This window comes from Urocitellus parryii, chromosome 6 (genome assembly GCF_045843805.1).
Source record: "Urocitellus parryii isolate mUroPar1 chromosome 6, mUroPar1.hap1, whole genome shotgun sequence".
In the NCBI taxonomy this organism is placed as follows: domain Eukaryota; kingdom Metazoa; phylum Chordata; class Mammalia; order Rodentia; family Sciuridae; genus Urocitellus; species Urocitellus parryii.
Genome location: NC_135536.1, coordinates 114,629,168 through 114,655,064, shown reverse-complemented (window position 1 = coordinate 114,655,064; position 25,897 = coordinate 114,629,168). Strand labels below are relative to the sequence as shown.

Below are 25,897 nucleotides of genomic sequence, written 5' to 3'. Positions count from 1 at the left end.
CAAAATAGGGCCGGGGATGTGGTTCAGTGGTTGAGTGCCCGAGTTCAATCCCCAGTACCAAAAAAAAAAAAAAAAAAAAAAAAAGGAAGAGAACCAAATCATCAGTGAGTGTTAGTAATATCTACCAAAAGAAGAAACTTACTTTTGTCTGAAATGAGTTATTCCATTTTTCTTGGCAGGGGAGGGGGTGAGTAAACTGTAAACATGTCCATATTAAGTCAATTAAATGTGCATTTGAGGTAAAAACTTTGACATTGTTTCTCTTTCAGAATTGTGAGAATTGTGCCTGCATTCCCAAAATGCTGCCTTAGAAATTAAAGGAAGAAAATTGACTTCTCAGAATTTACTGTATAATGACCCTTGCTCTACTCCTCAGACTGTCTGAATCAATCTCCCTTTCTCTCTCTCTCTCTCTCTCTCTCTCTCTCTCTCTCTCTCTCTCTCTCTCTCCCCCCCCCCCTCTAAAACTAATAGTTCAGGTATAATCTGACTATTGAAGAAAAAAATGGAATGACTGTCTTCATTTCCTAATTTCTTTATTTCTATAAATGAATATTATTTGAAGCAACATTAGCTTTTAACAATCACATCTTGTAATTAACTCAGGTTGAGCTTATCAATTCTAATGCATTATTTTCACACAACTGCTAAATCTCATTCTCCACAACCCTGCATTTGTGCTGAAAATTGTTCTGTCAGATTGTTAGTATGAGGTAAAGCTCAATATTTTCAATTTATCTTTTTAAAAAAATTTTATTAAATTCTGTTTATTTTTCTAGATGAGGGGTCAGTAAACTTTTTCTGTAAAGGGTCTGATGGTAAATATTTTAGGTTTTCTGGGCTATCTAAGATTTCTATCTTATATTGTTCTCTGTTCTCCCTTAAAAAAACAAAAACAATGTTTTAAAACTATAAAAACTACTTAACAGTTAAACAAAAGCAGGATGCAGAACAAATGTGGCCTGTAGGCTATAATTTGCCAAGCCCTATCCTAGACTATTGGGTTACTTTTGGATTCTGATTTGATCAAACAGTATAAGAGGATCTCTAACGTCTTCAGTTTCTGTCACTTACACACTTTAACAGAGTAACATTAAAATTTTCTTATATTGACCTTAACAAAAATGTTGAATAAAACAGGCAAGAGGAAAACCCCTCGTCGCATGTCAGTACAGATTTTCTAAAGGCTGGCACCAATCCATTCCTTCATGTTTTGTAGATAAACTTGAAAAATTGTCAACTTAACCACGTTGTCATACAACTTATTCAAAATGATGTCAAAAAAGACTTTTGCAAATACTTTGCTTAAATATAAAAACACAATCAGCAACACTTCTCTGAAAGGGTCTATTAATAATTACCCTGATTTGATCATCACATTGTATGTATGCCTTATAATGTACTCATGAATATGTCTAGATACTATATCAATTTTTAAAGTTTAAAATAGGAAACTAATTGTTTTGCATGGATTGCTTTTAGTGAACTAATGCTGCCTCCTAGTGATCAATTCCTTAAGTACTTAAAACCAACTTTTAATAATTGAGTTTATATTTTTTATAATATTGATTGTCATAATTTGGAGAGTTTATATTTTTTCTTTTGTGATTAAAAAACAGATTAGTTCACCTTAATCCTCGGCTACTCTATTATTACCAAAGTTTACCTCTCTAATGGTCTAGCAATTTATTCAGTGCTCTAGATCAAGGATTGAAAAATTCTAGTTCACAGGTCAAATCCATCCTGCTAATTGTTTTTGTAAATAACACTTATTACTCATGCTCATTAAATTACGTATTGTTCATGTCTCCTTTTACACTGCAATGGGAAAGTTAAGTACTTTCAACAGAGACTGTATTAGCTCACAAAGCCTGAAATATTTACCTTCAAATCCTTTGTATTAGTCAGGGTTCTCTAGAGGAACAGAGTCAACAAGAAGTATAATTATAAAAAGGGGACTTATTAGGCTGGCTTATGTGACCAGAAGCTGGATAGTCCACAATGGCCGTCTGCAGGCTAGAGAGCTGGAAGAACCAGTAGCTACAGCAGTGCAAGAGGCTAAAGCCCCAGAACAAGAGGGATCAATGGTGCTACCCTAGTCGGAGCCCTAGGCTTTTGGAAACTCCTTGGAGAATCACTAGCAGAGTCCACTTTGAAAGAATGAAGAAGCAGGAGTCTGATATCCTCAGACCATCAAAGCAACAATCAAGAACTCATTCAATAAGAACTGAGCTTGCATCTGCTGCTTCTTCCTACTTTTATTCAATCCAAGCCATCATCCTATGGGATGGTGCTGCCCATGCTTAGGGAGGGTCTCCACTTCAGTTGGTATCCCACATGCCAATCATTCCTAGACACATCCTCATTGACACACCCAGAAGCCTTTTAATTCAATCAAGTTGACAATTCAAATTAACCATTACATCTTTTATAGATGAAGTTTTTTAACCCCCTGGTCTAGATGGGCCTGGATTCAAATTTATTTATTCAGCTCTCCTAGGCTTTAACCTTTATTCTATTATTAGTAGACAAAGCCCCCTTCTTCCTAGAAGAAATAACTAAAGGAAGATAGAATTTGAAGCCTTAATAGATAGCATCATCTTATTTCTTATTATTCTCCTGGATCAGATGCCTAGAATCTCTTACCCTGACTAATCTCTTGCTTCTCGCCACCCATCCCATCCTCCTAAATTCATCCTTCAGGCTGCTACCCAGCTGGACAGTATTTTTAAAACTATTTTACCTACCTCAAACTCTTCAAGGGTTTCTTCCTATTATGATTAAGACAAAAAGTATAAACTATATAATGATATAAAATGCCCTGTCCCTTGCCTGTAGTGGGCATGTCTCCCACTATTCTCCGCATGTACACTCAATTCTTAGCCATATTCAACTTCCATCAGTTTCTATATTCTCTCAGCACCCCTTTGCATTTTGCATACCTTTGTTCTCCACAGATATATTCTCCTTTGGTAATTTTCCTGTTTATTGGGCAGACTTAGGAGTTGCTTTGCTCTTCAATATCATTTAGGGTGTCCATGCATGTACACATGTAAGAATGTGTATATAAGCATATAAGTGTGTATGTAAGCATATGTAAGCATGTGCATATATATATACATATCTATGGATATATCATATATATGAATATGCACAAACATGCACACATATGATCTAGCTGTCTTATCCAACTGGGATTGTCATTTTGCATCATCATCTGGCTACAAGCCTGTCTCTGTAATAGATCAAGGAGTGGCAAATTATAGCTCAATGGCTTCTTTGGAGGACTGTAATTAATTCTAAGGCACAAACTGTGAATCTGATATTGTCATTTTTAGTGTCTACTACAACCCTATTACGGAACCTCTCAGTTCATGGGGCCTAAAAGTTTCATCAGGAATATTTTCACAGTGCTTTTAGGCCAAATGAATATTAGCAGCTCCACTTACTAAGTAGAGAGATCCAAACAACTAACTAAGCAACTTAGTAGCCATTTGGAAAAAATAATATATGTGAATCAAAAGAAAAAATATTAAAACCATTCTTAAATAATCACAATTATTTACCAATGTAATGCTTGTAATCTGTAGGACATTTCATAACTTCTCAAACATCAGATTTAAGCATCAGATTGGACATTGCTACCCTTATTCCCTGTTTCCACACTGGTTTGGGCATAGTTTTTGTCATAATGACCACTGAAAACTCAGCTTTGTAAGGGTATGATGTGATAGAAAAGAGTATAACATGACCTAATGTTAAAATGTTAAACCATCTTGAGCTAGTTCTTTGTTCTATCTGACAGATATCAAATCTCACTGTTTAATTTGAAAATTAAAAATATTCCACAATGCCTGAATGAGTTCATACAGTTAGGATCATTACATATTTGTGTAATTCACCTCAACTAAAATGTTTATACAGTAAATTTATACCAAAATTGAATCAAGATTTTTTTCTTAAGAAAAACATTGTTATAGAATGAATATCAGAAATTTTTTTTAGCCAGATGTTAAATATCTGGGGCTTGTAGGCATATAGTCTCTAACAACTACTCAATATTACCACAGCAACATCAAAGCAGACATAGACAACAGATAAATGGACACCATCAAATGAATAGGAATTTGTTCCAATAAACATTATTTACAAAAACATGTAGCCAGCTCCAAACACCTGCTATCAGGAATCCTTTAAAAGGGCCATTGTTTCCACACTCAACTAAAAAGGTGAAACTAAATATCATCAGTTCACACTGATATGCATAAGTTAAAATTTCTTTGAGGAACGGGATTACAAAGTTATTAAAAATAACTTCACAAGGAAAAAACCTGGAATACATCATCAAAGTAAACGTCATCAGTAAAGGAATAAATATGAATAACAAATCTCTTGATAGGATGCAATGCAAACATAAATTCACTTTTATGACATTTAAGCCAAATCTATAAGTAAAAAATTTATCATGAGAAAACAGTAGAAAATCTGAATTGAGAATCATTTCTACCAAATAACTAACCTATAATCTTCATAACTATCAAAGTTATGAAAGTTTAAGAAAAAGCAAGGCGCTATTCCAGGAAAACAACAAATTATATGCACACACATGTGCACACACACACACAGAGGCATGATAACAAAAGGCATCTATAGCACTGGAGCATTTTGCTACGGAAAACATTATTAACTTAATTGGTGAGAGTTGAATGTGGTGCAAGAGTTAGATGCTAGTAATACTTCAATGTTTATTTCTCATTTTCATTAGTTGTAGTGAGGTTTTATAAGAGATGTCTTTGCTTATACAGCTGTTGGAGAATCAAGTCAGCATTTTGCTCTCAGAGTTCAAGAAAAAACATTCTTTGTTCTGTACTTTTTTTCTGTAACTTTGAGAGTGTTTCCAAATTTTAATTGTTAAAATTAAACCATGAAGGAACAGATATGCTTTATGTTTATATTTATATGCTCTATAAATATTACTGCTCTTTAATTATCAGTACAGACGCCCCCAATTCTATTCTCATGACCTTCTCCTATTTCCTTACCAGGCAAATACATCTTATAGAATGTAAAAGAACTAGTATGATTCTATTTTAATTAAGAAAATAAAGTAAATTTTACTCAATTAATAAGGCTTTAATAAACATTAGTAAATTCAATTACATTCTCAGAATTAGGCAAGAAAGAAAAAGAAAAGGAAAAAAAATTATAGAGTATCTATATGTGTCAGGAAAAGAAAGAGGAAGAATGGTTACTGTCCTAAAGATTATATTGGTCTTCTTCAATTTCTTTATTTAGTGTTCTGTCGTTTTTCTTATAGAGGTCTTTCACCTCTTTTGTTAAATTGATTCCCAAGTTTTTTTTTTAAGCTATTATGAATGGGGTGATTTTCCTAATTTCTTTTTCAAAGGATTCATCAGTGAGGTAGAGAAGTGCATTTGACTTATGGATATTGATTTTATATCTTATTACTTTGCTGAATTCATTTATTAAATCTAGAAGTTTTCTGGTGGAATTTTTTGTATCCTCTAAGTATAGAATCATGTCATGGGCAAATAGTGATAGTTTGAGTTCTTCTTTTCCTATTTGAATCCCTTTAATTTATTTTGTCTAATTGCTCTGACTAGAGTTTCAAGGACTATGTTAAATAGAAGTGGTGAAAGAGGGCCTCCCTGTCTTGTTCCAGTTTTTAGAGAAAATGCTTCCAATTTTTCTACATTTAGAATAATATTGGCCTTCGGTTTACAAATAGATAGCTTTTTACAATGTTGAAGTATGCTTCTACTATCCCTAGTTTTTCTAGTGTTTTGAACATGAAAGGGTGCTGAATTTGCTATTGGTATCTCTGTATCTATTGATATAATCACATGATTCTTATCTTTGAGTCAATTGATGTGGTGAATTACATTTATTAATTTCCATATGTTGAACCAATCTTGCATCCCTGGGATAAACCCCAGTTGATTATGGTACACTATCTTTTAAATATGTTTTGGTATGTGATTTGCCAGAATTTTACTGAGAATTTTTGTGTCTATGTTCATCAGGGATATTGGTCTGAAGTTTTCTTTCCTTGATGAGTTTTTGTCTGGCTTTGGCATTAGGGTGATACGAGTTTTGTAGAATGAGTTTGGGAGGGTTCCCTCCTTTTATATTTCATGGAATAATTTGAGAACACTAAAGAAAGAAATTGAAGAAGACCTTAGAAAATGGAAAGATCTCCCATGCTCTTGGATAGGCAGAATCAATGTTGTCAAATAGCCATACTACCAAAAGTGCTATACACATTCAATGCAATATCAATTAAAATTCCAATGTCATACCTCATATAAATAGAAAAAGCAATCATGAAATTCACTTGGAAAAATAAAAGGCCAGGCCCGGCGAGGTGGCACACGCCTGTAATCCCAGTGGCTCAGGAGGTGGAAGTAGGAAGATTGTGAGTTCAAAGCCAGCCTCAGCAATTTAGCAAGGCGCTAAGCAACTCAGTGAGACCCTATCTCTAATAAAATACAAAATAAGTCTAGGAATGTGGCTCAGTGGTCAAGAGCCTGTGCATTTAATCCTGGTACCCCAAAACAAAAATTAAAATAAATAAATTAATTGAAAAGATCAGAATAGCCAAAGCAATCCTTAGCAAGAAGAGTGAAGCAGGAGGCATCACAATACCAGCCCTTATATTTTCTATAGAGTTACAGTAAAGAAAGTAGCAAGGTATTGACACAAAAACACAAATGAAGACCAATGGTACAGAGTAGAAGATGCAGAGACAAACCCATATAAATACAGTTATCTCATACTAGACAAAGGTTCACAAAACACACATTGGAGAAAAGATAGCCTCTTCAATAAATGGTGTTGGAAAAACTGGAAATCCATATGCAGCAAAAATGAAATTAAACCCCTATCTCTCACCATGCACGAAACTCAACTCAAAGTGGATTAAGGACCTAGGAATTTGACCAGAGACCCTGCACCTAATAGAAGAAAAAGTAGGCCCAAATCTTCATCATGTCGGATTAGGCCCTGACTTCCTTAACAAGAGTCCTAAAGTGCAAGAAATAAAATCAAGAATCAATAAATGGGATGGATTCAAACTGAAAAGCTTCTTCTCAGCAAAGGAAACAGTGAGGTGAATAGAGAGCCTATAGAATGGAAGCCAATTTTTAACACATGCACATCAGATAGAGCACTAATCTCTAAGATATTCAAAGAACACAAAAAAACTTAATTCTAGAAAAATAAACAACCCAATCAATAAATGGGCTAAGGAACTGAACAGACATTTCTCAGAAGAAGATATACAATCCATCAACAAATATATTAAAAAACGTTCAACATCTCTATCAATTAGAGAAATGCAAGTCAAAACTACTCTAAGATTTCATCTCACTCCAGTCAGAATGGCAGTTATCAAGATTACAAGCAACAATAAGTGTTGACAAGGATGTGAGGGAAGAGGCACACTCATACATTGCTGGTGGCACTGCAAATGGGTACAACCACTCTGGAAAGCAGTATGGAGATTCCTTGGAAAAATGGGAATTGAACCGCTATTTGACCCAGCTATCCTACTCCTTGGTCTATACCCAAAGGACTTTAAAATAGCATACTACAGGGACACAGTCACATCAATGTTCACAGCAGCACAATTCACAATAGCCAAACTGTGGAACCAACATAGATGCCCTTCAATAAATGAACAGATAAAGAAACTGTGGTATATAACTCAGCAATAAAAGAGAATAAAATTATGGCATTTGCAAGTAAATGGATGGAGTTAGAGAGTATCATGCTAAACGAAGTAAGCCAATCCCAAAAAACCAAAAGCCAAATGTTTTCTTTGATAAATGGATGCTAATCCACAATGGGGGGGCTGGGGGTTGGGGCATGGGATGAGTGGAAGAACTCTGGATTGGCCAAAGGAGAGGGAGGCAAAGGGATGGGTCATTATGATGGAAAAGATTGTAGAATGAGATTGACATCATTATCCTAGGTGTATGTATGATTGAATGAATGGTGTGACCCTACTTTATATACAACCACAGAAGTGAAACATTGTGCTCCATTTATGTACAATGAATCAAAGAGCATTCTGTTGTCATGTGTAACTGATTAGAACAAATAAATTAAAAAATTTTAAAAAGACTATATTGGCTCAGTAGACAAGTCTGCCAAACACATTCACTATGAAAAACACATAATTATGAACTGATTTGTGTAAATCTGCTGTACAGCTGTCTTTCCCCACTCAACTCAGCCTCAGGAGAAGAGCAATTAGAAGTATCAAGAATGCTTAATTAAGAAAGACATGGAGGTAAGGGTAAAGAATTATGCCTAAAATACAAAACAATGTTGATAGTACAGATCTAAATAATCTGAGAGGACAAAGAATCATATGTCCATCCTGGAACAAAGAGAAAGAGGGAGAACCCTAGGAGGCTCTTGATATTGAGTCTTTCATCCACACTTCAATATTTGCTAACCTGCCTCAATGTCCATAATATTGCTGAGGTGGAAATGAAAAAAAATAAGTGCACATACTGCAAAGATGGTATACAAAGAACAAGTCACTTGGTAATTGAGTAAACCTAGGTGACAACACAATCCACATCAAAATTAGCAGACGCTAAAAGAAAACAGTGGCTTGGGATTTTTTCTTAGGACACAGATAATCAAACTAAGGTTATTAATAGATATTTTCTGAAAAAAATTAAATAAATTTGGAATGCAATGAAACAAAGTCAGGCAAGTCTCTTTCTTAGAGAACTTCTTAAAGCCGATAATATGCTAATGTGCACTGTGCACCTAAAAAGAAGGGGCCACATTTGCATGATTCACTTAGATCAGCAGCCATATCAAAATATTGAAGTACATGAAAAAGGGAATTTATTTTAAAAGGAGCTACTTTGGAAGGTACAACATTAACATGAATAACTGCATACAAAACTTTCTAGGAGCCTCATATCCCTCCAAAGTTTGATACTTTATCTTCACTACAACTCTATGACACAGAGCAATTATGATTTTTTTTATTTGAAGGAAAATGAAATATAGAAATATTAATCAAATTGCCAAAGGTCACATGGTTGAAGGTAGTCAAGCCAGTATTCAGACTCCGACAGTCTGGCTCCTGCAGCCAAGTTCTTAATCATTGCACTATGTCATTCACTTAATGAAGTCCTTACCATGCATTCCAAAATAAAATGTTAGTTGGATATTAAGCAAGAATGAAAAATAAGCATGATAATTAATTTAAATAGAAGGCAAAATTTATAAATTTACAAAAATCTTCAAGGAAATTGGAGATGGGAGTAGGTAGTAAAAATTGAAATTATAATTATGAAGTATACAGTTATGATAATGCACAGTTCCATAATTAATAAAATTAAGAAGCATTTCAAGCAAAAGGTAGGTATCTCAATTTCCTAATCCACATTTAGGAAAACAATATGGCAAACACTTTGAAAATGTTCTCACCGTGATTCTCTTCATATCTAGCTGGCGCAGCTGCATCATATTCTGAAGGACAGTGTGTTTGTACCATGACTCTTGAGCTATTGGGTTGCCATCAAAAGTGATGTCTGATAGGGAAGTAGAGTCAGCAAGACAGGAAACACTGTCAAAACTACAGGAGAAACAAACCGCTGGATTATTCTGAGGCCTTCAAATAATGCTTTTGTAATAGACTTTTAAAAGAACAACTTTAGAATTATAGAAAAATTGAGAACATAGTATAAAGAGTTCTTATATACTCCACACTCAATTTTCCCTATTATTAACATCTTGTATTAGTACAGTACACTTGTTACAATTAATGAACCAATATTAATACAGTTGTACTAACTAAAGTCCAAATTTAATCCAGATTTCCTTAGTTTTTACTTAGTATTCTTTCTCTGTCCCAGGAGCCCATCCAGGGTACATTATATTTAGTCGTCACGTTTCTTTAAGCTCCCCTTGATTGTGACAGTTCTCAGAATTTTAATATTTTCAATAGCCTTGACAATTTTAAGAATATTTGTCAGCCATTTTGTAGGATGCCTTCTATTAGGATTTGTTGGATATCTTTCTCATGACCACACTAGGGTTAAGGAACCTGTGCTAACATGACTTACCACTGTTGATAATTTGCCTTGATCATCTGGCTCAGGCCATGTTTTTCAGGTTTCCCCAATGTAAAGTTAGTATTCTTTTCACTTTTTTCATACTGAACACTTTGAAAGGAAGTCACTATATGATGTGCAGCCCACACTTAGGAAAGAGCTAAGTATTTCCCCCTCCTTGAGGTTGCAGTATCTAGGAATAATTTAGAATTTTTCTTTTTTGTATTTGGGGGGTGCATTTATTTATTTCTATTAGTTTAGACTTATGTGTATTTATTTTATGCTTTGGGTTACTGATCAATACCACTTTAATTATTTTCTTGTTCTAAATGTTCCAGCTTCGGCCATTTTGGAAATTCTTCCAATTGGCTCCTATATGTTCCTTGACCATCAATATGGATTATTATTACTAGTAGTAGTACTTCCTTAATTTCTAGTTCTACAATGTTTTTTAGATTGAAATATTTCCTGCCTTGTTCCTAGACTCTACCATTTCTACAAGGAACTATGGCTCTATTTACTGGAGAAGATATTAGAAACAGAGATCTAGGGGCTCCAGATATACTTTTTGCTAACCTAGTATCATTTCTTTTAGGCCCTCTCAGCTGAGAGAAAGAAAAAAATCACACACACACATAATATATATTATATAATATATATCATAGGTATATTTATTTATTTATATAAATATCTTAACATTTCTCTTTATAACCATCTATATTAAGCTAATTCATGACAATTCATAGTAATGTCTTCAAATCTAAATTATTACCGAATGGATCATTTTAGCCTTCTGCCCTTGCTTGTCTGAAAATTCCTACTGCAACAAGGAGAAATCTGGTTTCTACTATCTGCTACCTATTTACTTAATTATTCAATTCCAGTATATCTGAATAGAGGCATCAGAATTTATAAACTGTATTCACAATAGAAAATAATTTTATCAACTTAAATACAATGATTAAGTATAATTCCTTTTGCATTGAGTCTCAAAGATTCACTTTCAATGTTATATAAGCTAGTGCCTCTGTCCCCCACCACTTCAGGGAGATTTCTTCATACATTTAAAAATCTATAGTTATATTTTCTTACTATAATTTGCACTCCTTTCAAGGATCTTCCAAGCTCCTAAATAATAAAATTTTTTAAAATTTGCACACATTGAGGTTCATGATTTATCACTGTAATGTTCTACAGGTTTTGACAAATGCATAATGTCATATATCTACCATTAAAGTATCATATAGGATAGTCTTCATGCCCCCCCCCCAAATGGTTTATCCATTCAATTCTCCTCCTGTCTCCTGTTCACTCCAATTCCTGGAAATCCCTGAACTTTTTACTGTCCCTATAATTTTGAAATTTAAGAAATGTCAAATAATTGGAATTAAATACTACTAGAATTTAGCCTTTTCATATTGACTTTTTTCATTTAGTTGTATGCATTTAATGTGCATTCATCCATGTCTTTTCATAGCTTCATTGCTAATGTTTTTTTTTTTTTAGAGAGAGAGAGAGAGAGAGAGAGAGAGAGAGAGAGAGAAAGAATTTTTAATATTTTTTTTTTTAGTTCTCGGCAGACACAACATCTTTGTTGGTATGTGGTGCTGAGGATGGAACCCGGGCCGTACGCATGCCAGGCGAGCGCACTACCGCTTGAGCCACATCCCCAGCCCCATTGCTAATGTTTTTATCAATGAGAAATATTGCATTGTATGAATGTAGTACAGTTTCTTATTCACTTATTAAGAGCATCTTGGTTGATTTCATTTTTTGGTGAAAATGAATAAAATTGCTATAAATATTTGTCAGCAGCTTTTTAAATGGACATGTTTTAATTTCAATTGAGTAAACACCTATGAGTGCAATTGCTGGATTATATAGTAAGATAGTTTATTTTAGCTGTGTAAGAAACTATTAAAACTATCAAACTGTCTTCCAAAATGGCTATACCATCCTGCATTCTTATAAGCGTCCTATTTTTCACCGGCATATGGTATTTGTCAGTGTTTTTGGATGTTCTTCCAATAGGTGTATAGTGGTATCTCATTTTAATATGCAATTCTCTTACAATGAAGGATATTGAGCTATTTCATATGTATAATGTGCCATCCGTATGTGGTTTCAGCTCTTTTGCCCATTTTTAATTGGATTCTTTGTTTTATATTATTGGTTCTTTTAGTTTTATATAACAGTAGAATCTATTTTGACATAATTATAAAAGCATGAAATACACTTTGTTCTAATTCAGTCCCCAATACCTCTTCTTCCCCTTCCCTCTCACAACTCCTGTTACCTTGCCTCTAGTGATCTTTCTGTCATTTACCAATAGTTTTTATTAATTAATTTCTTGTGGGTATACATGATGGTGAGACTCAATGTGTTATATTCATGTGTATATATATTTATGTCAGATTCATTTAACTGTCTTTCCTCTTCCCATTGCCCCTCCTTTCTCTTCATTTCCCTTTGTCTAATCTACTGATTTTTTTTAAATATGGCCCCCTCCTCTTACTATTAGCTTCTACATATCAGTGAAAATATTCAACCATTGGATGGGGAGATTGGCTTATTTCACTTGACAGTTACCAGATCCATTCATTTATCAGCAAATGTCATAAAGTCATTCTTCTTTATGGCTGAATAATATTCCATTCTGTATATATACCACATTTTTCTTATCCATTTATCTGTTGAAGGGCACCTAACTTGGCTCCATAGCCTGCCTAGCTATTATGGAGTGTGCTTCTATGAACATTGATGTGGCTGTGTGACTGTAGCATACTGATTTTAAATCCTTTGACTATATACCAAGGAGTGGGATAACTGGGTCAAATGGTGGTTCCATTCCTAATGTTCCATACTGCTTTCCAGAGAGGTTGCACCAATTTGCAGTCCCACCAACAATGTAGGAATATACTCTTTTCTCACTATCCTCATTAACATTTATTGTTATTTATACTCTTGATAATTGTCATTCTGGATGGAGTGAGAAGAAATCTTGGTATAGTTTTTTTTAACCTCCTCAAAAGTTATTTCTTCAAAATTGATAATAATACCTGATAACCAGATCCATGGTAATAATACATTTTAGATATGAAAGATTTAACAAAAACAATTCCAGAGTGCTACTAGCAGAGGTCACACAGAGGTGAGATGTGGTACTTCCAATGCTGTCTTCTGTGAGATCAGACAAGTTTTCAAAGCATGAGAACTCAAATAGGTGCCATGTATGTTGGCAGATTACCAATGTCTAATGTATTCATGAGAGGCCTGTGAGAGAATACTTAGTGATTAAGTGACCTACATACACCTTATGGCTTTTCCATAAAGAAAAACAAATTTTAAAAGTCTTTTGGGTATTTTCTGAATTGTTTGTAGGAAGTTCTGACTTGTATATAGTTTGATATATGTGTCTACCATTACATCCAGATAATGTTTTATATCAAAATTTATGTTAAGCAAAGTCAAGTTACTTGACCTTTGGTCTGTCAAAGTGTTCCTCAAGTATGTTTTGAGACGCTTTCGTCCATTTTCATAGTGTTTATTCTCAAACTTTGTCACAGGAGAATATACAGGACCTTCAGCAAGGCATATACTTTAGGAAAAAAATTTATATTAGGCAGATGGAGGGTTTCATAAATGGTGGATGGAAGCTCTATATCTTTCCCTTGTGTTTCCATTTGATTCTCCAACAGTGAAGCTTGACTGAAAGCATGTCACAATTAGGCAAGTCACTTCTGTTCATGTCAGCATGGTGCTCCTCTGATGTACTGACTTTAAGCTGTCCCATGGCTAAGGGTACCAGGGATACACATTTAAGAGCTTTGAGGAACTGTTCTGAAAGTATCTTTAAGTTCCTGAATGATGTGCTCCATTGTTGGAACACTTAGGGATTCTTTATAGTAACTTTCAGAGATTAGTTGAGATTCCAGGTTACCCTGATGAGCCCTACACAATTTTCCAGGGAGTTTAATCTGAATATCAAGTTTGGTTGCCAAATTTGTTGCTTCCTAAAACCAAAATTCATGATAAACTTTAATATTTTCCATTACTTCACTGAATGAATAAAGCACTGTGATCAAGCTACAGTGGCAAAGAAGACATCAAAAATTTATCCCTAGAGATTTTTTTCTAAAGGCTCTTGTAAAACATAAGACATTTTAATGAACAACAGTGGTAACAATGTAATCAAAATCTGTTACTGCACTACAGAGCACAAATGCTCTACCAGTTATACCATCTAATTATTTGTGTCACTATTTATACAATCTAAAACAAGTGCTTGCAGGAGATCCACCAAAATTTTGAAAGCATCATGCCTGCCTGTCCATTGAAAACGTCAAATTTCCTTCAGTTCTTTACCCCTTTCTTCACTGTTCTGTAAAAGAACAGAAATTACATTGTCAAGTTCTAAAAGCAATAGTGGTGATGGATGGAAAAAAGAACAAACTTCCTCAATTGTTCCTAATGCAATAGGCACCCCCATTGCAGGCACTGATTTTGTCAGCCACATGTTCAAAGCACAGGAAGAGCAGAGTGTGTGAATAGCTTGAGGATATTTTTATAAAAGTCTAGAAGCAACAACTTTCATTTTGGAAGAGAATCCACTAGACACAAGTAAACCTGGCCATGACGATACTCCATATTTAGTTCCCACTCTCAGTTATTGTAGTATGAAACTTCACAGCCAAAATTTCTGCATTAGCTTCATAAGATAGGAAGCCCACAAATTCTTCTCAGGCTATGAGTTTCATCTATAAACCTCACCAACACTGGAAGGTGTTCTTCCCTTGCTATGTCCACCACATCCTCACTGATAATGGAAGAGAAGTGTGAGTCTTTCCCTTCCCTGAGGGTTTCTTCCTGAATGCAGCTCTCACAGATCTCTAACATCTGTTTCTGCTATGTTCTTGAACAGAACAACTTGTTAGCTGCTGAGGTCTCAAAGCATTTTCTAAGGATCTCTTCACCAAAATTTATCTAGCACTCCAAAAGGGCCTGAAAGTTATCAGGAGTGAAGAGACCTTCTGAGATTTCATCAGCCTCATGCCCATTCAGAGGTGTGTGTGTGTGTGTGTGTGTGTGTGTGTGTGTGTGTGTGTGTGTGTGTGTATTCCCCATAAGAATCAAAACTTCAAATGAAGACTTTAAGAGTATTCTTTGTTTCCTTCTCTTTAAGCTCAAAGGTAAAATATCTTCATCTGGCTCATCACCCTATTCTTCTGCACTGGGGTTCTTTCTGAGCATTGCTGTTCTTTTTTTTTTTTTTTTGGTTCCTGTTCATAAGTTCTGTCATTTTTTCTTCTATTTCAGTGTCCTGATTTCATCTTTACTCAATTCTTTTATTAATTTTCTGTGTCTACTATGTGGATTGTCAAATGACTGGTAAGATCAAATATCGTTGGTATTGCATTATTAATCAAAAGTTGATTTTGTATCCACTTTGCTGAGAGTCCTATAAGGACTCTCCCAATGACTTCACAAGTATCTGCCTTAATTAATTTTGAGAAATAAAATAACACAATCATTCTTTACTTTTCTGATGCCCCCTGTGAAATGTAGAATTCTACAGATCATAGATGTCTTGAAGTGTTTGGCCCACAATTGATAATGTTTATTTAGTTGATCAGGTTGTTTTCTTATCATCCAAGTCAGCGCTCCTAAAATTCTCCACCCACTTCTAGCATCTGACAAGATCCCTTAGGAAGCTGAAGAAAGCCAGGTCAGATTGCATGCTCTTACACATGCAATTGGGGGCAGTGCTGAAGTTTGGCATCTAGTGCTTCCTTAAGACCTCCTTAGGGCAGCCACCAGCCCATGGGGCACCTATTTGAGTTCTCATGCTTTGAAAACTTGTCTGATCTCACAGAAGACAGCATTGGAAGTACCACATTTCACCTCTGTGTTACCTCTGCTAGCACTCTGGAATTGTTTTAGTTAAGTCTTTCATATATAAAATGTATTATTACCATGGATCTGGTTATCAGGTATTGTTATCAATTTTGAAGAAATAACTTTTGAGGTGGTTAAAAAAAAAAACTACACCAAGATTTCTTCTCACTCCATCCAGAATGACAATTATCAAGAGTACAAATAACAATAAATGTTGTATGATTCCCTTAAGTAGTATGAAATGACCTTCTTTGTATCTTCTGATTAACTTTGGCTTCAAGTACATTTTATCTGAAATGTATAGTAACCCCTGCCTGCTTATGAGATCCATGAGAATGATATATTTTCTTTCATCTTTTCACCTTCAGTCTGTGGATGTCTTTGCCTATGAGGAGAGTCCATTGGAGACAGCAAATTGTTGGGCCTTATTTTGTGTGTAATGATGACCATTGCATTCCAACATCTTTCCTACCCCTATGCTTCCTTCCTTAACCTCCCTCCCCTTTTCCCCTTTGTCCTACCTAAAGTTCATTTAATCCTCCCAACCCCTAACCCTTGTAGCATATTAAGAATCAGCACCCTTAAATCAGAGAAATCATTCAGCATTTGTTTTTTTGGGATTGGCTAATTTCACTTAGCATTATATTCTCCAGCTCCATCCATTTACCTGCAAATGCCATGATTTTATTCTCTTTGGTTGCTGAGTAATAGTCCATTATGCATATGTACCACATTTTATATATCCATTCATCTACTGAAGGGCATCTAGATTGGTTCCATAGTTTAGGTATTGTGAATTGTGCTGCTATAAACATCAATGTGGCTGTATCCCTGTAGTATGCTGTTTTAAAGTCCTTTGGGTATAGATCAAGGAGTAGAATAGTTGGCTCAAATGGTGCTTCAATTCACAGTTTTCCATTTAGAATCTCCAAACTGCTTTCCAGAGTGGTTATACCCATTTGCAATGCCACCAGCAATGAATGAGTGTGCCTTTTCCCCCCACATCCTCACCAATACTTATTGTTGTTTGTATTCTTAATAGCTGCCATTCTGACTGGAGTGAGATGAAATCTTAGAGTATTTTGTTTTGCATTTCTCTAATTGCTAGAGATGTTGAACATTTTTTCATATATTTTTTGATGGATTGTATATCTTCTTCTGAGAAGTGTCTGTTCAGTTCCTTAACCCATTTATTGATTGGTTATTTGTGTGGGGGGGTTGGTGTTAAGTTTTTTGGGTTCTTTATATATCCTAGAGATTAGTGCTCTATTTGATGTGCCTGTGGTAAAAACTTGCTCCAATTCTATAGGCTCTCTATTCACCTCACTGATGGTTTCTTTTGCTAAGAAGAAGCTTTTCAGTTTGAATCTATCCCATTTATTGATTCTTGATTTTATTTCTTGCACTTTAGGACTCTTGTTCAGGAATTCGGGGCCTAATCCAACATGATGAAGATTTGGGTCTACTTTTTCTTCTGTTAGGTGCAGGGTCTCTGATCTAATTCCTAGGTCCTTGATCCATTTTGAGTTGAATTTTGAACATGGTGAGAGATAGTGCTTAATTTCATTTTGCTGCATATGGATTTCCAGTTTTCCCAGCACCATTTGTTGAAGAGGCTATCTTTTCTCCAATGTGTGTTTTGGGTGCCTTTGTCTAGTATGAGATAACAATATTTATGTGGATTTGTCTCTGTGACCTCTATTCTCTACCATTGTTCTATAAGTCTATTTTGGTGCCAATACCATGCCATTTTTTCTTTACTATTGCTCTGTAATATAGTTTAAAGTCTGGTATAGTGATGCCATCTCCTTCACTCTTGTTGCTAAGGATTGCTTTAGCTATTCTGAGTCTCTTATTTTTTCAGATGAATTTCATGACTGCTTTTTCTATTTCTATGAGGAATATCATTGGGATTTTGATTGGAATTGCATTAAATCTATATAGTACTTTTGGTAGTATGGTCGTTTTGATAATATTAATTCTGCCTATCCAAGAACAAGGTAGATCTTTCCATCTTCTAAGGTCTTCTATATCTTTCTTTAGCATTCTGTAGTTTTCATTGTAGAGGTCTTTCACCTCTTTTGTTGATTCTCAAGTATTTTTTTAATGTTATTGTAAATGGGGTAGTTCTCCCCATTTCCTTTTCAGAAGATTTGTCACTGATATACAGAAATGCCTTTGATTTATGAGTGTTGATTTTGTATCCTGCTATTTTGCTGAATTAATTTACTAGTTCTGGTGGAATTTTGGGGGTCTTCTAGGTATAGAATCATATCGTCAGCAAATAGTGCTAATTTGGGTTCTTCTTTACCTATCCATATCCCTTTAATCTCTTTCATCTGTCTAATTCCTCTAGCCAGAGTTTCAAGAACTATGTTAAGTAGAAGTGGTGAAAGAGAGCATCCTTGTCTTATTCCAGTTTTTAGAGGTAATGCTTTCAGTATTTCTCCATTTAGAATGATGTTGGCCTGGGGCTTAGCATAGATAGCCTTTATAATGTTGAGATATGTTCCTGTTATCCCTAGATTTTCTAGTGTTTTGAACATGAAGGGTGCTGTATTTTGTCCAATGCTTTTTTTGCATCTATTGAGGTGATCATATGGTTCTTATCTTTAAGTCTATTGATGTGATGAATTACATTTATTTATTTCCATATGTTGAACCAGCCTTGCATCCCTGGAAGAAACCTCATTTGATCGTGGTATATTATCTTTTTGATATGTTTTTATATTCAATTTGCCAGAATTTTATTGAGAATTTTTTCATCTATGTTCATTAGAGATATTGGTCTGAAGTTTTCTTTCCTTGAGGTGTCTTTGGTTTTGGAATCAGGGTGATACTGGCCTCATAAAATGAATTTAGACGTGCTCCCTCTTTTTCTATTTCCCAAAATAAATTGAAGAGTATTGGTATTAGTTCTTCTTTAAAGGTCTTGTCGAACTTGGCTGTGTATCCATTTGGTCCTGAGCTTTTCTTGGTTGGTAGGCACTTCTGATGGCATCTTCTATTTCATTGCTTGAAATTGATCTGTTTAAATTGTATATATCATACTGATTCAATTTGGGCAAATCATATGACTCTATAAATTTGTCAATGTCTTTGATATTTTCTGTTTTATTGGAGTTCAAGTTTTCAAGATAATTTCTAACTATCTTCTGTATTTCTATAGTGTTCTGTAGTGATAGTTCCTTTTTCATCACATATATTAGTAATTTGAGTTTTCTCTCCTTCTCTTCATTAGCATGGCTAATGGTCTGTCAATTTTATTTATTTTTTCAAAGAATCAACTTTTTTGTTCTGTCATTTTTTTCCAATTGTTTCTTTTGTTTCAATTTCATTGAATTCAGCTCTGATTTTAATTATTTCCTGTCTTCTACTGCTTTTGGTGTTGATTTGTTCTACTTTTTCTAGGATTTTGAGATATAATGTTAAGTCATTTATTTGTTGACTTTTTCTTCTTTTAAGGAATGAACTCCATGCAATGAACTTTCCTCTTAGAACTGCCTTCATAGTGTCCCAGAGATTTCAATATGTTGTATCTGTGTTCTCATTCACTTCTAAATTTTTTTTAATCTCCTCTTTGATGTCTTCTGTAACCCATTGTTCATTCAGGAGCATATTATTTAATCTCCAGGTGTTGGAGTAGCTTTTATTTCTTATTTTATGATTGATTTCTAATTTAATTCCATTATGATATGATAGAATGCAGGGTAGTATTTCTACTTTTTTATATTTGCTAAGAGTTGCTTTGTGGCATAATATATGGTCTGTTTTAGAGAAGGATCCATGTGCTGCTGAGAAGAAAGTATATTCACTCATTGAAGAATGAAATATTCTATATATGTCAGAGTTAAGTTTAAGTTATTGATTGTATCATTGAGTTCTATAGTTTCTTTGTTCAGCTTTTGTTTGGAAGATCTATCCAGTGGTGAAAGAGGTGTGTTAAAGTCACCCCAAATTTTTGTGTTGTGGTCTATTTGACTCTTGAACTTGAAAAGAGTTTCTATGATGAACATAGATGCTCCATTGTTTGGGGCATATATATTTATAATTGTTCAGTCTTTTTGGTATATGGTTCCCTTGAGCAGTATGTAGTGTTCTTCTTTATCCCTTTTGAAGTCCAGACTTTAGCTTTAAGTCTATTTTATTTGATATGAGGATGCACCTGCTTGCTTCTGCAGTCCATGTAAGTGGTATGATTTTCCCCAAACTTTCACCTTCAGTCTGTGGAAATCTTTTCCTTTGAGATGAGTTTCTTGGAGGCAGCATATTGTTGGGTCTTTTTTTTTTTTTTTTTTTTTTGATCCGATCTGCTAGTCTATGTCTTTTGATTGGTGAGTTTAGGCCATTAACATTCAGGGTTATTATTGGGTCATGGTTTTTATTCCCAGGCATTTTTGTTTATTTTGGTTTTTAACTTGACTTGATTTCTCTTCTGATTAGTTTTTCCTTTAGTGTAATACCTCCCTCTGTTGATTTTCATCATTGTTTTTCATTTCCCCTTCATGGAATATTTTGCTGAGGATCTTCTTTAGTGCAGGCTTTCTAGCTGTAAATTCTTTTAACTTATGTTTTTCATGGAAAGTGTTTATTTCATCATCAAATATAAAGCTTAATTTTGCTGGATATAAGATTCTTGGTTGTCATCCATTTTCTTTCAGAGGTTGTTATATGTTGTTCCATGATCTCCTGGCTTTGAGGGTCTGTGTTGAAAAACTTGCTGAGATCCGAATTAGTCTCCCCCTATAGGTGATCTGATTCCTCTCTCTTGCAGCTTTTAATATTCAACCCTTATTATGTATGCTAGGCATTTTCATTATAATGTGCCTTGGTGTAGATTTGTTGTAATTTTGTACATTTGGTGTCCTGTAGGCCTCTTGTATTTGGTTTTGCAGTTCATTCTTCATGCTTGAGAAATTTTCTGATGTTATCTGAAGAAATTGTGCATTCCTTTGGTTTGAAATTCTGTGCCTTCCTCTATCCTAATAACTCTTAGATTTGGTCTTTTGAGGTCCCATAATTCTTGGATGTTCTGTTCATGGTTTCTTACTATCTTCACTGTGTAGTCAACTTTAATTTCCAGATTGTATACTTTGTCTTCATTATCTGATGTTTTTTCTTACAAATGATCTAGCCTGTTGGTTATGCTTCCTATTGAGTTTTCCATTTGGTTTATTGTTTCCTTCATTTCAAGAATTTCTGACTGTTTTCTTTTTCCAGAGTCTCTATCTCTTTCTTGAAGTAATCTTTTGCTACCTGTATTTGCTCTATTATCTCTTGTTTGGGGTGATCAATTTTTGCCTGTATTTGCTTATTTAGGTCATTTTTTAATTCACAGATCATTTTAATTATGAGCCTTCTGAACTCCTACTCTGACATTTCATGAACTTCACTGCCCATGGGTTCTGTTATTGTAGTATCCTGGTTTGTTTGGGGCACATTCCTCCCTTGGTTTTTCATGTTGTCTATGTGTCTTCCTTTCTTGCAGTGTGGATCTGAGATATTACCATTTCCACCTTAAATTCTTGTAGTATCCGTGCAGATTTTCTGTACCTCCCCTTGATGTTGGGCTACCAGACCCTGCTGGTATCCCTCAATGTATGCTACTGCAACTAAACGTACTGGTGGCAATATCTGAGGTAATTCAAGATAATAGTAGAGGTGCCCCGAGATGCATACAACATCTTACAGAGATGGGGCTGAAAAGGTGGACCTTACACTGTCTTTGTGATGCAGCTGCTTCTAGGCCCTGTCTGTTGTCAAAAGGTAGGGGAGCATGGGGAAGGCTATGGTAATATCTGCAGTATCCCAAGATGGAAGGGGGATAGGCTTGGGCTCCCAGGTGTGTGTGTGTGTGTGTGTGCGGGGGTGGCAGACTTGGACCTACCCTGGGCCTGGGTCCCACGTATGTTGTTGTAGATGGATCTGGGCCAGGCCTGGGCTCCAGCAGTGGTCTGCTGGTCAGAAAAAGTGGTCCTGTCATGGAGCCTGAGCTCCAGCGGGTGTCTGCCAGTGGCAGGATGGACCCAGTCCTACTCTTGAGCCTGAGTCTCACACAGGTCGATGTGGGAAGATCTGGGCCAAGCCTGAGCCCTGAGCCTTATTTTTTAATCCAATCTGCCAGCCTATATCTTTTGATTGATGAGTTTAGACCATTTACATTCAATGTTGTTAGAGATAATTTTTATTCCTTGTCATTTTATTTCTAGTTTTTACATTGATTTAAAGTCTCTGATTGACTATTCTTCTAGTGTAGTTTCTCTCTCTGCCATTGTTATTTTTCATTTCTTCTTCATGAAATGTTGTATTATGTATGTTTTGTAGTCCAGGCTTTCTAATTGTGAATTCTTTTAGCTTTTGTTTATTGTGGAAGGATTTTATTTCATCTTCAATTCTGTAGCTTAATTTTTTTCTGGATATGGTATTCTTGGTTGGCACTCATTTTCTTTCAAAGCTTGTTATAAATTATTCCAAGACCTTTTAGGTTTTAGGGTCTGGGTTGAGAAATCTTTTGAGATCTGCATTGGTTTACCTATAAATGTGACCAATTATTTTTCTTTAGCAGCTTTTAAAATGCCCATTCAGTTATTTTGCATTTTCATTACAATGTGCCTTGGTGTGGGTACATTGTAATTTTGCATATTTGGAGTCATATATGCCTCTTGTATTTGATTTTCCATTTCAATCTTGAGGTTTGAAAATTTTTCTGACATTATTTCATTTCAAAAATTGTGCATTCCTTTAATTTATATTTTAGACCCTTCATTTATCCTAATGAATCTTAAATTTGGCCTTTTAATGCTCTCCCATATTTCTTGAAAATTCTGTAAATGATCTTTTAACATCTTTTTCTCTATGATCAACTTGAAAGTAAAGTTGATTATATACTTATCTTTGCTGCCTAAGCTCTTATCTTCAAAGTGGTCTAATATATTGGTTATGCTTCCATTGAATTTTTATTTTAGCTTATTGATCCCTTCATTTTGAGGATTTCTGATTCATCTTTTTCAGAATCTCTATCTTCTTATTAAAGTGACCTTTCACTTCGTGTATCTTCTCTGATTTCACTCCTTACATTATCTTTTACCTCATATAACAGCTTAACTATGAACTTTCTAAATTCCTTCTCTCACATTTCCTACACTGTGGTATCAAAGAAGTCTATTGTTGAGGTATTTGGAATTGTTTGGAATGGTTGGTTGCCTTGCTTTTTTATATTATTTGTATGTGTCCCCATCTATCGGTATGGTTCTGACTTCATCTACATGAAGGACTAGTTTGTGAGCTTCTTTCTCTTAAAAGCCTGTGTTGGGTGATTATTCAGATGATGATATTTTAATTCACTGTGTGATCTCTGCTGATCCTAATATCAGCCCCATTTTGAGCAATACCACTGAGCCCTATACACCTATAGTTGCTTTTGGGCCAGGCCTCATTCTATTCAACCTCATAAGAACAAAAACTTTTTGTAGTTGATCTCTGCTGTTCCTCAAGTTTGTATATACCTATAGTAAATTTCTCTCAATTTTGGTTTTCCTTCGCTGCCTCCCCCCTTGCTGCAAGGAGGTCCAGGACTGCTGCCTTGCTCACTTCTGCCATCTTGAGCCTCCCCTCTTTGTTTTGTGATTGAGTTTTAAAAGTCTCTTAATATTATGGATATGTGAATTATCAGATTTTTGTTTTGCAAAAATTTATCTCAGTCTGTGGCTGGTTTTTATACTCTCTTAGCAATGTCTTTCACAGGGTAGAAGGTTTTAATTTTATGATGTCCAACTTAATTGATTTTCTTTCCTTTTTTTTTTTTTGGTACTAGAGATTGAACCCAGGGGCATTTAAACACTGAGCCACATCCCTAGCTCTTATTATATTTTTAGACAGGGTCTTGCTGTGTTGCTTAGAGCCTTACTAAGTTACTGAGGCTGGCTTCAAACTCACAATACTAATGCCTCAGCCTCCTGAGCAGCCGAGATTACAGAAATGCACCGCCATGCCTGGCTGATTTTCTCTTTAATGGATCAAACCTTTGGTTTTGAATCTAAAAGCTCATTGTCAAATCCAAGCTTGTCTAAAGTTTTTCCTACATTTTCTTCCAGGGTGCTTAACCATTGAGCCACATCCCCAGTCCTTTTTTATATTTTATTTAGAGACAGGGTCTCACTGAGTTGCTAAGTGCCTCACTAAGTTGTTGAGGCTGGCTTTGAATTCACTATCCTCCTGCCTCAACCTCCCAAGTCACTGGGATTACTGGCATGCACCACTATGCTCGGCTCTTTCAGGATTTTAATATTTTGTGTTTTATATTTAGTCCTATGATCCATTTTGAGTTAAAAGATGTAAGACCAATGTTTACGTTCATTTTTTCCCCACATCAACATACAATTGTTCCAGAAAAGACTATTGTTTCTCCATTGAATCAACTTTGCTTCTTTGTCAAAGATACCTAGAAGTATCTGTGTGGGTCTATTTCTGGGTTTCTACTTGGTTTGGTTGATAAATATGTCTATTCTTTTACTAATAGCCAATGCCTTGGTCATTATAGTCTTTGTAATATAGCTTTGAATTTATTCCAAATACACAGTTTACTATGTGAATAGCATGTTTTCCTGTGCTAAGAACATGGAATGTGGGGCTGAGGTTGTGGCTCAGTGGTAGAGCGCTCACCTAGAACATACAAAGCACTGGGTTCGATCCTCAGCACCACATAAAAATAAAAACAAATAAAAATAAAGAACATGGAATGTAACCACCATCCCCATGAAAACATTATATCACATCTTATCAGATCATATATGTGAGTTATCAGCTTCAACTAGAAGACTCCAAAACATATATAAATCCACAATTTTGACAGACATTGAGAGTTTAGCTTATGGCAGGGCTACCCTTTGATGGCCTTTGAACAATTCTACAAAGCCTCACCCACCAACAGCAGCACTGCTTGCTACGGTTGAGCATCCTTGAGTGTGGTCATGGATTTCTGATATGTTGATCAAATATCCCTCCCCAAGAACCTCTCATAGGAAGGTACTGCTCAAATTTCAATTTGACTTAACATCTACAAAGGTATGCTTGCATCCTACTGGAGCAATTAGGTTGTAACACTTTGGACTTTAAGTTAAATTATATCTCACTCACTTTGCAATATCTGTACCTCATCTATCAAGTGTATTCTCTTGAGATTTATTCTTGTTATTTGCCCCATTTTTGAGCATTGTAAATAAAAAAATTAATCCCTTTGGATGGCAATAAACTGTGATTAGAGAAATTGTAGTTTTATCACCTTCTTATTTTAACCATACAAACCATTCTTGAAATGGGCTAATGTGAGTCCTCCATCTGTGTTCTTCTTCAGTATTATGTCAATATTCTAGGTCTTGGCCTTCCCATTTGAACGGTAAATTCCATTTCTTAATATCTATAATAACTTTTCTGAGATTCTTATTGGGATTTTTATTTTTAAAGAAAAGAATAATCACTTTTGTATATATTTCAGCAGCTTGGTAAAGCTTACTTATATTGGAGGTCATAGTGTCAAAATACCTAATATGTACACTTAAGCTTATAAATCTTTCATTTATCCAGGCTTTGTATTGAAAATTCCTATTAAGAAAAACTAGAAGACATGGAATATTTATGGTACATAAAATAACCTAGGTAATGACAATTAAAGTGGAGGCAAGTTTTATAACAAGAATGAAGTTCAGGGGCTGGGGATGTGGTTCAAGTGGTAGCACGCTCACCTGGCATGCACGGGGCGCTGGGTTCAATCCTCAGCACCACATAAAAATAAAGATGTTGTGTCCACCGAAAAGTAAAAAATAAATATTAAAAAATTCTCTCTCTCTCTCTTAAAAAAAAGAATGAAGTTCACTGTTTTTTACTGTCATATTTAAATATCT

General features: G+C 35.0%; 1 protein-coding gene, 1 long non-coding RNA gene and 1 pseudogene across 2 annotated transcripts in view; all 3 read right to left on the bottom strand.

The window, feature by feature from the left end:
* LOC113182091 (uncharacterized) overlaps nt 1-25,897 on the bottom strand; it is a 511,795-nt gene that overhangs the window by 259,157 nt on the left and 226,741 nt on the right. The window lies entirely within an intron of this gene.
* Lrrc49 (leucine rich repeat containing 49) overlaps nt 1-25,897 on the bottom strand; it is a 156,218-nt gene that overhangs the window by 48,713 nt on the left and 81,608 nt on the right. Inside the window, exon 10 of the mRNA XM_026387798.2 lies at nt 9,478-9,625. Within this exon, the coding sequence (XP_026243583.1) occupies nt 9,478-9,625 (148 nt within the window). The remainder of the gene's footprint in view (nt 1-9,477; nt 9,626-25,897) is intronic.
* Nucleotides 13,366-15,882, bottom strand: LOC144255304 (52 kDa repressor of the inhibitor of the protein kinase pseudogene; annotated as a pseudogene).